General features: G+C 25.5%; 1 protein-coding gene across 1 annotated transcript; it reads left to right on the forward strand.

The window, feature by feature from the left end:
* The first annotated feature begins 866 nt into the window (after window positions 1–866).
* ND-75 (NADH dehydrogenase (ubiquinone) 75 kDa subunit) lies at window positions 867–15150 on the forward strand. The gene is made up of 12 exons (XM_011497718.1): window positions 867–1012; window positions 1309–1485; window positions 5581–5688; window positions 5753–6118; window positions 8710–8931; window positions 8999–9134; window positions 11197–11549; window positions 14004–14189; window positions 14250–14439; window positions 14509–14684; window positions 14748–14882; window positions 14957–15150. Exons 2-12 carry the CDS (start codon window positions 1312–1314, stop codon window positions 15092–15094), a joined length of 2184 nt encoding a protein of 727 aa, XP_011496020.1. The 5' UTR covers window positions 867–1012; window positions 1309–1311; the 3' UTR covers window positions 15095–15150.
* The last annotated feature ends 267 nt before the right edge of the window (window positions 15151–15417 follow it).

Genomic DNA, 15417 nt, shown 5'->3' on the forward strand with positions numbered 1-15417 from the left:
TAAAAATTATAATCTTGTATAATATATGACTAGTAATAAACTCGAATATCACAATTCTAAATCACTCTTGATAACTCATGTAAGCATTGGAATAAAGTTTTGTTAGAAGATTAACTCGAAAGTGTCCATCATAAAATAAAGATCATATAAGGAAACAAATCTATCTACATAAATATTAGGAAATTTTAGAGACGGAACTTTCATAGTTCCTGTCTGACGAAGAAAAACAAAAGTTTTTAATTTCTGTCTACTATGTTTAATCGTCGAACAACTTGTGCGATTTGCACAAGAACGCGCCCATGAATGAATTTTGTAAAATTTACTGTAATATTTGAAAAACTATTTCTTTAAAATTTTTATACATGTATTTTATAAAAATTTTATAAAATATAAATACTTTATTTGTATGATATACTTTTTATACAAATTTATATAAATAAGATATATTACAAAAGTATATATTACAAAATTATAAGTACAAAGCAAATAAATCTCGAAATTTTTAAAATGTATTATACAAAATTAATGACATTTTTTAATATCATAAAACTAATTAATTAAAACGATTCTTTAATATTTATAGGGTTTGTTCTCATAGTTAAATTTAACTATCACACATTAAATTTATGTTATTCATTGTATCATACAAATTTATTAATAAAAGATCCAATGTAAATAAAATTTTTAAAAATATTACGCGAATTAAACATCACTCGCGCACCCTCTAGGAGCATTTTTAGAAAAAATTAACTTTGATTTTAGCATTTATTGATATTGTAATCCTGTAAACAGATTTGTAGGTTCTATTATGTTGGTTTTGTTTTTTGTGTATTGATAAATTAAAAAAAATTTATTATTATTGTAAATGTACAATTTTAGATTACATGAAACTTAAAATTAACAACCAATTTATAAATATCAACCAATCATCACAAAGTTCCTACTGCATAGAAAACAAATTGGATGATTTACGATTCCTGACTAAACATAGTATCTAATTAATACAACGTTGGTAATAATGTTCTAATTTTTTTTACTAAAAAAATGTTAATAATATAATATAACGATTGTAATTATTGTAAAATTTTATTATAAAATGATTTTACCATTTGTTTATGTATTCAATTAAAATTTGTATGATATATTTTTTTAACTTATGAAATAAATTCAACTAATTATATTTCTAATTTTCTTATATAATTTAATAACATTAAAAAAATAATAATTTAGACAAATATTTACAATTGAAAATTGTCATCAATTGTTAATATTAATAAAAAAATTTTATAATACATTTTTAATTTACAGAAGATGATTAGATATTTAATGATTAGAGGTAAAACCATAACTAGTTATAGACATGGAACATCTATTAATGTAAGCAGTAGTAGTAAACAACATGGAGTAGAACCTAAAACAAATTTAATAGAGCTTTTTATTGATGAAAAAGCAATTCAAGTTCCTCCAGGAACAACAATATTAAAGGTAAAATAAGAAGTTTTATCATTTATGTTAAAGTTATTATATAACATAAACCTTTAATAAATTTTACAATTATTAATATATGTTGAAATGATTTACAATATATGAAAAGTACTTTTAATAAGAATATGATTTTAATAGGGATATATATTTTATAAATAGTTTTATCAATAATTTTAATCTTAATATATATTATTAGTTAGCATATTAAATTAAAAAATAAGTTTTAGTTTGAAAATTTTACTTTCAGTTTTAAGTAAATAAAAAGATATTGATTATATATTATTAACAAAAAGAATTTAATATTATATATTTCATACTGAAAATTATACAAAGAATTAACATTTTCTTATATTAAGTTTTTAATTTGAAGTATTTTTTTATTTTTAAAATATATTCAATATTTCAAGAAATTATAAAGGTTTCAAAATATTTATTATGTTTGAAAAATTGTTTTATATAATTTCATATATTTTCATATACTAAAGCATAGGTATATTGTAAATGATTTTTACAGACCACTTCAATAAAAGATATGTAAATTAAATTCACATTGTATAATTTTTTCGTATATAAATCTTAAATAATTTATATTTTTAAATACTATTATTAAATATTAACTAATAGTAGATTATATCAAACAAATTTATATTAAATGACTAACTTTTCAATTATCAGAAGTTTCTAATATATAAATATAAATAATTACAATTTTGTAATAGTACAATAATAATTTATTAGCAATTTATTAACAATTTATTAACAATTTCTTAGAGTAGATGATATTAATATTGCAAAATTTTTTAGTATATTATGTACTTACTTTTTATAAATAATTGCAAAACGTTTTGTTTATGTACTTTAAAGTTATTTTACTTTATACTAAATATTGATTTTGAATTCATAGATTTAACATATTCAGTTAAGTAAGGTTAGTATGATTTTTATTCAAAATTATGTACATTTTATTTCATTTCTTAAAGTCTTAAATATTTTTCAATATCAGAAGATTATTTCATTCATTTTTTAAAATTATTTCACTTAAATTTGAAAAAATAAGAATGTAAATATAAATATTTCAATTCAATACTAAATAAACTGCGTGAATGTAATACAAAATGAACTAATGAACTCTCAAACTTTATTCTTAAAATTTTAAACTTCAATAGATTTTAAATGTATCTTACATATTTTCAGATTTCTTTAATATTATATCCATATTAATTGAATATATAAAGAGCCCAAAAATGTAAAAATTAATTTTCACCACTTTATGCAAATGGCAACTCTTTTTCACTTAAAATAGAAAATTTGATAAATGTTTAAAAAAAAATTTTTAAATATAAAGAAATAAATATTTAATAAGGTTTAAAATATAAAATAAACAAATTCATAATTGTATTTATAAAATTAATATTATTTATTTATGATTTCTGATTATGAGAAAGTGCGATAAGCATGACATGAAACCTAAATTTTAAATTATAAATAATAAATAATAATTTATTACGGTATAATTTTCACGGTTTTGTATAATTATCGTAGACAGATATGTCATTATATAATTTACTTAATTACTTGTGGAAAATTACTGAGAGCTTTATATTTGTATGAATTTCATTTGGAATAGATTTGTATAGAATAAACAATTTGTTGGATGTTCTGAAGACTAATATGTACAAAATTATTTGTATACAATTACTGAATATTTATTAAAGTATAGATAATTTTTGTTTAAAAAGTTATTCCGTAAGTAAAAAATAAAATTTTTATTTATTTGATATTAATAAAATAATAGAGTTGTGTAGAAAATACTTGCTGAAAAAAAGAAATTAAAAAACTTTATAGTGAACTTCCATATGTGATTTAATGCTTACTTACAAAAATATAATACTGATTATATGGAATAACATTAAAAAAATTAAAATTAATGTAATCTATGAAATATCATCTACAATGGTTTTAAAATAAACTCTACATAGTTTTGATATTTTAGTCATAAAAATTACGTTTTAAAAAAAAGAGAAGTTATTTCTTTGAATTCATGACAATATAAATTCAAAGTCAGATATAAAAAAGCCATTGAAGAATATTGGTAAATCTACACTTTTTTACAGATAAACTGTTTTAGTAATTATAACTAAAAAAGAAAATGAAATGCATTGAGTATTATCATTGCACCAAACAGATGGGTTTCTAAATTATGATAGGCCGCTATCTTCAACTTATTTTTTATTAGTAGTTGAAAATACACCTAGTAGGCAATCAAGAAAGTCATCTTGGCTCAATTATTAAATTATTTATAAAACTCATAATACTAAAAATTTTGTTAATTAGCCATTTATTATAATTATTTTTCATAAAATAAGACTTTTCTTCAACTACAAAATTAGTATTTTGATGATTAGTTAACATGTCATTTAAAGATCACCATTGAACATAAAAATACATAAAAAGTAAACATAATTGTTCGGAATTGGAACAGTTGAAGCAGAATTCAAAATTAGGAAAGGTACAAGCTCCCGAACACTTGTTTTTATAAACACGATTCAGCCAATTCGGGAAATTTCCTACGCCGTAAACTCGAATATACGATTATGTTTCCGTATAGCAATGCCTATGAACCTTCCAAGGCTGTATCCTACTGACGTCACGACAAATTTCGGCATAGCAACAGGCACCGGCGCCCGCTGCCGGCGCCGCAAGCTACTACGTGAATATTTAAGAGCATCGCTTGACGCGCTGCGCACTGTACTAGTAACATTTACGCAGTCACCACGACCGGCTCGCTATTTCTATCTTCAAGCATTCAGCCTACACTTATCACTCACTGCAGCTATACAAGTATTTAATCATCATTTAACAAGCAATCAAATAAACTAATAGTTACGTCACAACCATCAGAATCTGTTAAAGCAGCAAGAAGCACTAGTGCCAAGTGTAAATTAAGAGTGAAAATAACGAAAGTATAACTACAACACATATCAACGGATCTAAACATAGATACACAAGCAACGGCTAAAGCAGCGGCGTCTACACGTTCCTTTAGTAAGCGACGGCTACAACAGCGGCGATTCATCACGAGCAAGTTTAGTAGCAACGGCTACTCAAGCAAAGGCTCATCACATACGCCTGAACAGCTACGGTTCCCACAACTACATCGGTAGGTAGGTACAGGTAGGAGGTCGTAAATCTCTTGGCACTTCTTCGTGTAGTGCCATGTGGTGGCAACTTGATTGTGATCCCCAAGCTGTCTTGTGGCGTGGACAAGTGAGCAAGATCGGCGGCAGCTTCGTGCTAGGCGTACTAGTATTGGAAAGGCCTGCGACTGTTTCTGAGAGTGTTTCCTTCTTCCTTGTCGACCCACTGGAGAGTGTCCCTTCGTCCTTCGCGGCGTCTCTTGCAAAAGACCGCCCTTTCCATGGCTTCTGTTAAGACAGACCGTCTTCTGCGGCGTCTCCTGTAAGAGAGAGCATCGGCTCTCCTCGGTGGCTCTTGTAAGATAGAGCACCTTCACTTGTGGTCGTCTCCCTTAAATACATTCCGCTGACCACGGCGTCCAATTAAGGAACGCCTACTTCGTTGGCGTTTCCAATCTGAGTGCTTATGGCTTCGGTGTCTGTATTTTGAGCGCCTCTGGCTTCAGCGTCTTTAATCAGGGAAAGTAGTTATCTCTTTGTGTTCTCACCAAAAGGGAGCCCTAATTGAAGCGTCGGCTTAACTATTCAAACGACATTATGGCTATTTGACAACAATATATGCGATTGTGTACCATTAGATCTAAATTTTTGGATGTAACGACTATTTCCAGATGTCTAGTGACCTAGATTTTCAGAAGCCTAATGACTTGGTTTTTTTCAAATGTTTAATGATTTGAGAAGGGTTCTCGGAATTTGGAACAAATGTATTATAGTGAATAACTTACATTTTTAATTTGTTTTAAATTTATTTAAGAAAAAAAAATTAATTGAATTTCATTAATATCCGAAATCTTATTAAATAGATTTCATGTAATCATATACATTTACTTATCAGTTATATATAAATTAAATACATTAATTTTATTGATATTGCTATAGTGTAATTATATGTTATCAGGCTGCATCTCTAGCTGGCATTGAAATACCCCGATTTTGTTATCATGAAAGACTTGCAGTGGCTGGTAATTGTAGAATGTGTCTTGTGGAAATTGAAAAACAAGTCAAGGTAATTTATTATAAAATAATTTCAAAGTATTAAAAAATAGAATGAAATAACTTTGATATTTTAGCCCGTTGCAGCTTGTGCTATGCCAGTTATGAAAGGTTGGAGAGTTAAAACTAATTCTAACTTAACTCAAAAAGCTAGAGAAGGGGTGATGGAATTTTTATTAGTAAATCATCCTTTAGATTGCCCGATTTGTGATCAAGGGGGAGAATGTGATTTGCAAGATCAAAGTATGGCATTTGGTAATGATAGAAGTCGATTCGTAGATATTGATTACAGCGGAAAAAGAGCTGTAGAAGATAAAGATATTGGACCTCTTATTAAAACTGCAATGACTAGATGTATACATTGTACTAGATGTATTCGTTTTGCATCTGAAATAGCTGGCATTGATGATTTTGGTACTACTGGCCGCGGTAATGAAATGCAGGTATAATTTTTTTTCTATAAAAATATGTACTTTAATAATTTATTATTTAATTAATTTTGCCGCAAAAATCTTTACAACTGACAGACACTATCATACATAATTTAAAATTATTTAACAAAAATTACTTATTTGAATAATCCCATATAATCGTAAAGCATCAATTGTATTAGAAATGTGCGTTTAAAAACAGTTTAATGCATTGAAGATAAATCTGATAAAAGAGTATTCTAAAACATAAGTACTTCTGACACGAAGAAAAAAGAGAAATTTACACTTTTGAAATACAAGAGAAAAAAATCTAGGTTAATAAACGTAGTTGACCGATAATATTAAAAAACTAACAAGTTATCTTTTATTTACAATAAGAAGAAAAAGTAATTATGGATATATGCAAAAATGAATACCGTTCAGAATACCTTTCATTGTAATTATTAAACAGATAAAGTCATAAAACATGAACATTGGTTTGAAAGTACCTATAGCTATTAAAGCTGAAATGTAGCTGAAATAAATGTTTAATATATATAATTTATAAATCTGCTTGAATATTGCATGCTTTCGCCTTAGATATATTTATACAATAATTAAAAGAAAAATTATACGTCTTATAAAGATCTTTTAATAAAAATTTAGATAAACGCGCAGAATGCATTTCAGTTTTAAATATGATGAATTCTTTAAAAGAACTTAAATTTGAGTCTTAAAATAATTATGATCACTATTCAATAAACGTGTTCGAAACTGTTTGATTTCCTGGCTCGAACTGCCAATATTTCGATAGATTTATAATAATTTACCGGCCGCCCTAGCGGCTGCTTGCGAAGGAGTTAAGTGGAAGGGCTTAGAATTAGATTTAGAAATAGTTAAATATGGTTTATAACGGTTTATTTACAATTACATTATTGATGTGTTGGATTTATGCGATGGAATGGTGTATCCTATATTCAATTACGAAGCAGTTACTTGGAACTGCTCTTGTGCTGAATAGTTTATCTACATGAGATGTTCCTTTATGATGGTGATGATGATTTTGTAAAGATCAGCAACTGACTATGTATAATCATTATTAGGGAATATGGTTTTTAATTTACTAATAACCTATACTAATCTTGTAGGGATTAACAACGAATTTAGATTGCCTTTGCTAATCTTGTATGGATTAGCAATGATTTATGCCTTAGATTTGTTTTACTCACAGCGATATAGTAGCCTTGACATTGAACCTGTGATGATTGTTGTAGTCTCGCATTTCCTTGATATGAAGGAGATAGGGTCAGGAGTAGTATATTGGATAATTAAAATATAAAATAAGTAGTTTGTTATAATTCGAATCTAGCATTTTAAAATTATACAATATAAATATTATGAAAATTATTCTTCGATTTTAAACTAATGAATTTGCGAAATTACTAAATAAAAAATAAAATTGTTGCAACATACATATTAGAATGTAGAAATTTTCGGATAAAAAAGAATATTTATTTACTTTATAAACATATTAAAGTAATAAAATATAAATTATTCAATGGCTAGTTTATTAAATTTACTTTTGGTATAATATAATTAAAAATGACTAGTTTTGTATATTTTACTTTGTAAATTATATTATATGTTTTTAGGTAATTTATTTAGAAAATATCGTTATATCACATACTGTGAAAAATATATTAAAAAGAGGTTAATAATATAATATTAAAGGATTTTGAATTTTGTATTCAAATTTGTAGATTTAATTTACGGTAAATAAAATATTTATTTATTTATTTTTATATTTTCTATTAAATGTTACATTATATTTTTTCATTATATTCTGCGACTTTGTAATATCTATGAAACGAATATATATATATGTTATATTAATATATATTCTATTATTTATATCGTAAATTAATTAAACTGATTTTTCAAATATGTAAATATGACAAACTTATAAAGAATGAACGAAGCTTTTATTAATTTTACATATATTTTGTAATGATATAACCATTATTAAGGTTAAAGAAGAATAAAAAATTAATTTTATTCTTCTCACAACGAATAGATAAATTGTGAATAAACCTTTATAGACTATTGGTGAATATAATGAATAGTAATTTAAAAAAATTAAATATATGTAAAACAATTATGGGAATCATAGATTTAATAATATTTTTTCATCAAATAAATAATTTATAAAAAATAAAAATTTTAAACCTATTTAACTAGATCCAATTATAATTTCTTTTTGTTCTAAAGAACTATGGCTCTATAACTGTCAATAAAGAAACATTAAGTCTTATTGAAATTGAACTGTAAATACTTAGAATTGAAATACTGAGAGAATAAAATTCGTTATTTTAGAAATTTAGTTTAATATGTATATACTTTCATTAAACGTTATTTAATATTAATTGTCAGTTTTGTTTTTTTTATGTCCAAATATTTTTCTCTTTTTAATATATGCTATAAACATATAATGTATAAACATAAAATTTAATATTAAATAATCCAATCATTTATTAAATTTAATATAAAACAATTTAATAAATTATTAAATTTAATACAAAATAATTTTTATTTAATTTATAAATATAATGTTCTTCTAAATGTAGGTAGGAATGTACGTGAAAAAATTATTTATGTCAGAAGTTTCTGGAAATATAATTGATTTGTGTCCTGTTGGAGCCCTAACAAGTAAACCATATGCCTTTGTTGCTCGTCCATGGGAAAATTATCGGACGGACAGCATTGATGTTCATGATGCCGTTGGTAGTAATATTGTTATATCACATAGAACAGGTGAAGTATTGAGAATTCTTCCAAGGGTTAATGAGGTATGAATAAATTAAAAAATTTAATTTATCCTGTTTTAACGAAAGCTAAAAATATTTTTACAAATAGGAAATAAATGAAGAATGGATTTCAGATAAAGCCCGTTTCTCGTACGACGGGCTGAAAAGACAAAGAATTATAACCCCTATGATAAAATTAAATGGCGAACTGCAAAATGTTGATTGGAAATCTGCCCTAGTATCTGGTAAATCTATATATTTTTCGTTAAAACCTAATAATCAATCAACTCAACCTATTATATATATACAAATATGAAGCATAAACATCCGAAAATGTAATAATGTAATGAAATGCTTGTAGTATCATAGGAAAGATATATATATGTAATCATTACTAAAGAAATTTATGAATATCAGCTTAAGAAATTTTAAATATATTGTAATTAAAAAATTACTATCGTATTTTTCAATACTATAGAAACGAATTTTTGTTTGCTTAAAATCGTATATATTCTATATGCTTTAGTCAAATGAAATAATATTTAACATAGAGGGTAGGTATTCATTGTTATTTCTCTAAAATTTATTGATCATTGTTGGTTAAAAAGCAGTGTAAAATTAATTTTACTAATAACCCATCAAAAACTATTGATGATTGACGAAATGAAATTGTTTAAATATATCCATTTTTCAAACTGACACCGATATCTACCATTTATGTATATTGATTTTTAGTATTCAAATATTCTTGTAATTTATATTTTGAATCTTGAAAGAATCTTGGTTACATCGCATGTTTATATAATATAACAAAATATTTTTGAAAAACCGCATATTAAAAAATATTGTTTTCAAGGAATCTATATAAAATCTGAAAAAAATTTAATTTCTTGATTTATAAACTAAAATTTTATACTATTATTTATCACATTTATGTTATTTCGATTGAAGTTATTGGTATGTAATGGAAACCATTCTTTAGTAATTTGTAATATTAAAAATCTTTGCCTGAAATATTTCAACTATATGATATATTTGAAAAAATGTATAATGCTTATAATAAATTTTAATATAATGCATTAGAATTGTATATAAATGCACTTTATAAGTCTTTATTGATATCTTGAATTCGTGTTGAATGAATGTAACATTTTCATGTTTTGAAAACTACATTTACACCAAACTCGAAACTCATTTCCAATTTGAAATCATCGGTATACTAAAATATTTTATATTTCAAGTTCATAGATTTCTTCAACGCATTTCTGATATATATGATTCTTTTATTTGCCTTACGACAGTCGTTATTTGTCTGGTGTTGCACATGCATTGTTTTTCTGATTCGTAATAAAGTTTTTGAGAAAAACCTATAAACATTTTTTCAGTAATAACTATTTTAAAAGAATATTCGTGATTGAGTTCTGAATTTTTTGAATTCTTTTGTATTAATTTAAATATTAAAATTCCTACTGTGTATCTTTATTGAAACAATCAAGTCAAAATCAAGGATATTGAAGTAAAACATAATTTAGATAATGGTTGATATGTATTTCTTAAGTTACGTTTATTTTCATTAATTTATTAAAGGCTCATCTATAGCTAAAAAGTATTCTTTCTGGCATTTGATCTTGGTGTGTTTTCCTTATTTTCTGTTGTATGTATTCAACAGTTTCGGATATAAAGTATTTTTAACAACTTATGCTGAACATTCATTGCAGTATAATTTCAATATCAATTTACTTTTATATCTTCTATAAACAGTCAGAATATTAATATACGTGTATCACAACATACATTGATTTAAATTATTTTTTACGTCAAGTTTTCCAATATAAGAGCTTGGAATATTATTTTTTAATTTTCAGCTATATTGAAGTTCAAATAATAATAATTTGATTAAATATAAATGACAAATTTATTAAAAGTGAATTTTTCATATATTAACAAAAGAATGTAGAAATAGTGAGGAATGTAACAAATGAATTTGTTAAAATAATTACTAAATTTGTTGCATCTTTTAAATTAATCCCTAATTTTACGTTGCAACTAATTATAATATTTTTTCCGTGTAGCCTATTTAGAAAAGCAATTATTTATAAACCTTATATTCAAGTATTCAATCCAATATTTCATATTGAGGTTTTTTCTTTGTTCTGTGACAATTATTATTGCTTATTTAAAATCAATAGTACATTTTTAATTAACCTGCACCATATTTCAAATGTTTTTAATTAAAAAAATTGTATTTAATAATAATTAAAACCATATTTATTATTGTATTTTTCATTAGATAATTTTTTTATATAGTTGCAAATATTTTACAAGATCTCTCAACTAATAAATGTGCAGCTATTGCTGGTAAGCAAGCTGATGCAGAAAGTTTAGTTATGATGAAAGATTTATTGAATAAGTTTGACAGTGAACTTTTAACAACAGAGCAACCTTTCCCACAAAAAGGTGCTGGAGTTGATTTGAGAAGTAATTATCTTTTGAATAATAAAATTTCCAGCATTGACGAAGCAGATGTTGTATTACTAATTGGTACTAACCCCAGATATGAAGCACCTATAGTTAATATACGCATTAGAAAAGGATACTTACATCATGAACAAAAGATTGGTTTTATTGGTCCTCCAGTTAATCTAACGTATGAATATAAGGTAAAATTATTCATTTTTTTATTGCACTTAAATTGATATTCGTATAAAATTATTTTAATAAACACTTTTAATATATGGATTTATTAGGTTAATTTTTAGGATATCAATTTACGTGATTTTTATACGTAGCTTAAGTTTTCTTTTGTATTATGGTTCCACATATTTATAAGATATAAAGATAAGGCTTTCTAACTGTAAATTTGAGTTGTATAAGATTTTAGAAAAAGGATAATTTTTAGGTGGTTGATCACAGTCTGTTCGGTAATACCCTTGATAGCTTATAATAGTTATATTTAAGATTAAAGTATTCAGGGATGTATTTTTTCGGATATTTTAAAATACATAAGAAGAAATTGTTCATTTCTAACTATGTGCCTATATTTTACAAATTCATAATTAAATATTTGTTTGCATATAGTTAAATTTCTTCTAAAAAAGAAATTGCGATCTCATCAGCACGCAAAATTACTAAAGAAAATTCATACATTTAAGTCACTTATACTCACCATTCATGCAAATCTATAACCATTAACTAATAGTTAATGGTAATATAATAATAAAAATAAAATAATAATATTATTTTATTGTACTTAATAAAACCAAGATATACTTTCTATAGAATTGAATTATTGCATTTTCTTCCTCCATTTGCCAGCAACATCATCGGAAGATTTTAAGCGTGATCCCAGACAATAATGTTCGGAATTCCAGTCATCCGCAGGTCGAGAGACCAAAATGATGTGATTAGACCATACCCACCATTTTATTGGTGTCAATGTGTGAGTAAGTGAGAGGTTAATGTTTTAATTCAGTAATCAACACAACTGGTTTTCGTGGTATTTATCAAGTTTTAAATTATAAACATATAAATATGATTCTACGTTGGTAGTGAGAATCGTTGAGACCGTACCGCTCCTTGTTGGTATTTTGCGTGGAATTAGCATGCACTGCAAGTCGAGTGGTGGAGGATGTAATCTCCAGATCCTCTTGTGGTGCACTTGGTGGAATTGCTATACTAAGAAGTGCAAGGGCGTAAATCCTTGACACTCCTTGTGCAGAGTCATGTATGGTGCTTTTAGTACTAGTCTCCTCTTAATGATAATATATTGATTTAATACTTCAGCGGGCTTTTTGTAGTATTGTCGCACTTGTAGAGAAGCAGTGGGCATTGTTTCTTCAATTCTGAGTACAGCACCGATTATAATGAAGTATATATAAGGCGCAACGTCTCGTCCAGAGAGCGACTCCTCTAAACTGACTCAACAAAATGCACGCGCTTCTATGCGTGCTTCCTTTAAATATTTGAGCGAGTTTTTGTTAACCTGGCACCAATGCCTGGGTGTTACTATGCCGAAATTCTAGCATGATGTCAGAATCTTAGTTCTAGAAAGTTCGAGAATAGTAGGAAAACAAGGCTCTACAAATTTTGTAGAAGTCAAACGATGTTGCTACGCGGAAACTACATCAACATTACAGGACGTTCGCAAGCAAAGCCTTTAAAATTATCGAGAAATTTCGGAGTCAATATTTACGATCTTGCGAGTTATAACGATTACCAATTTAGGGAAATTAAATTTCATCTTAAGTGCTCCAACCCTGAACAATAAGCAATATCAAGAAATTCCTAATTTATGTTCTACATTGGATTATTTATTTGCAACTTATAAAACTTTTAATACTTGATAGATTATAAACTAGTTACAAAAACTCTTATGCATATGTCTAATTTGCTCTGTAGGGACATATAGGACAAACTTTTATATTATTTTGTTTACAGTTTATTTATTTTATTTTAACAATTCTATATTTTTCATATTATTTTTATCTTATTGTTTTTATTGTGTTTTTTATTTTTTTCTATATAAATTAATTGCATTAAGGCTTTGCTCTCAAGTTATTTTAAAATTTTGATGTGTCAGTCATATTAAATTTAAGTGGCAGATTAAAGTTAATTATTTCAATTATTTATAAATTATATAAATAATATTCTACTTCTGATTTTCTGATCTATCATTCTGATACTTCTGAACTTGTAACTAACTACTCTATGATTAATATATAATTGCTGACTATTTAATTTTATTAATATTTAATATAATATACTTATATTGAATATGACTGTATATTATACAAAATTAAGTCTTTTTTAATAATAAACAAATTGGTCTGAATTCTCGAAAATAAAAATAAATTTTCATTAATAGATTCAACATTTTAATCACAGTTGACGATAAAAAGACATTCTTATTAATTTTATATTTTATTACCGTTTCCTCGTGTTAATATTTATTTTTATTTTAATAATTGTATACTATAATGTAAAAATTAAATATTAAATAAATTATTAACAATATTACGTATTTAGTGTTAATTAGTTTAATTAGTAGATAATTAGTATTTAAGTTATTTTGTTTCTAACTATTAAAATAATTTGATATATTTGTGATTTTTCAGTATTTGGGCCAATCAGTTGAATTAATATCACAATTAAAATTAGGTACAAATTCATTCAGAGCAATATTAAATAATGCAAAAAAACCTATGGTTATACTTGGATCAGAGCAGCTATCCCGACCAGATGGTGCCAAAATTCTTGCTGAAGTTCAATCTTTATGTAAAGCAATAAATAATTCAACAAAGGTTGGCAAAATTTATAATTATGTACATCCATATATATTGAATCATAATTGTTTTTTATAGGTACCAAAATATTGGAAAATTATGAATATTCTTCATACGAATGCATCTCAAGTTACGGCTTTAGATCTTGGTTATTCTTCTTCATTGGATGATTTAAAAAAAAATAAACCTAAAATTCTTTTTCTTCTTGGCGCTGATGATCCTTGCATTAAAAAAGAAGATTTCAGTAAAACATTTATTGTTTATATGGGTAACTTATTTGTTTATACGTATTTACAAATTATGAACATATTAGTATAACATTATTTTAAATATATAGGAAGTCATGGAGACTATGGAGCTTCAATAGCTGATGTAATCTTACCTGGTGCAGCTTATACGGAAAAATGTGGAAGTTTTGTTAACATGGAAGGTAGATCTCAACAAACAAATGCAGCTATTACTCCACCTGGAATGGCTAGACCAGACTGGAAAATTATAAGAGCACTTTCTGAGGTAAACTAAAATAAAAATTGGGAACTATTTTTGATTATTTAATATAATTTTTTTATTATTTAGATTGCTGGTATTTCATTACCGTATGATAATTTGAATGAAGTAAGAAATAGAATTGCAGAAATAGCACCGCATTTATTAAAATATGGAGATATTGAACCAACAAATTATTTCTCTCAACTTTTTGAAATATCAGAAGTATTTTTAAAATATATCGTTTATATCTTATTGTATATTCTAAGATAGTATTCTGATTAAAGTTATTTTTATAGACAATTCACGGCACATTCTCCGATAATCCCATTGATATAAAACAGAAAACTTTGGATCAGTATTTTATGACTGATGCTATATCTAGAGCTTCAGTAATAATGGCTAAATGTGTACAGGCTGTGGTAAAGCAACATTAATAAATATAAGGATTAAAAATATTGATATATTTATGTAAATAGAAAAAATTAAATTATAAAAATAAAGAATAACCTGAAATTATTAAAACACATTTTAAATAATTAAGTAGCACCAAAACTTTCATATAAAATTTGAAAGCGAATGCAGAAAGAATTATTCATTTATATTTATAATGGTGGGTTTAAAACTTTAGTAATTTATTTAGCATTTTTCAGTGGTTCTATAATATCATGATAAATTTTATCATGAATTCTAAATATTCCACTCAAACATTTTGTCATATTTAATACTAATTTCATTTAAGATACAAAATGAAGTATAT

This window comes from Ceratosolen solmsi, unplaced genomic scaffold, assembly GCF_000503995.2.
Source record: "Ceratosolen solmsi marchali unplaced genomic scaffold, CerSol_1.0 scaffold47, whole genome shotgun sequence".
Lineage (NCBI taxonomy): Eukaryota > Metazoa > Arthropoda > Insecta > Hymenoptera > Agaonidae > Ceratosolen > Ceratosolen solmsi.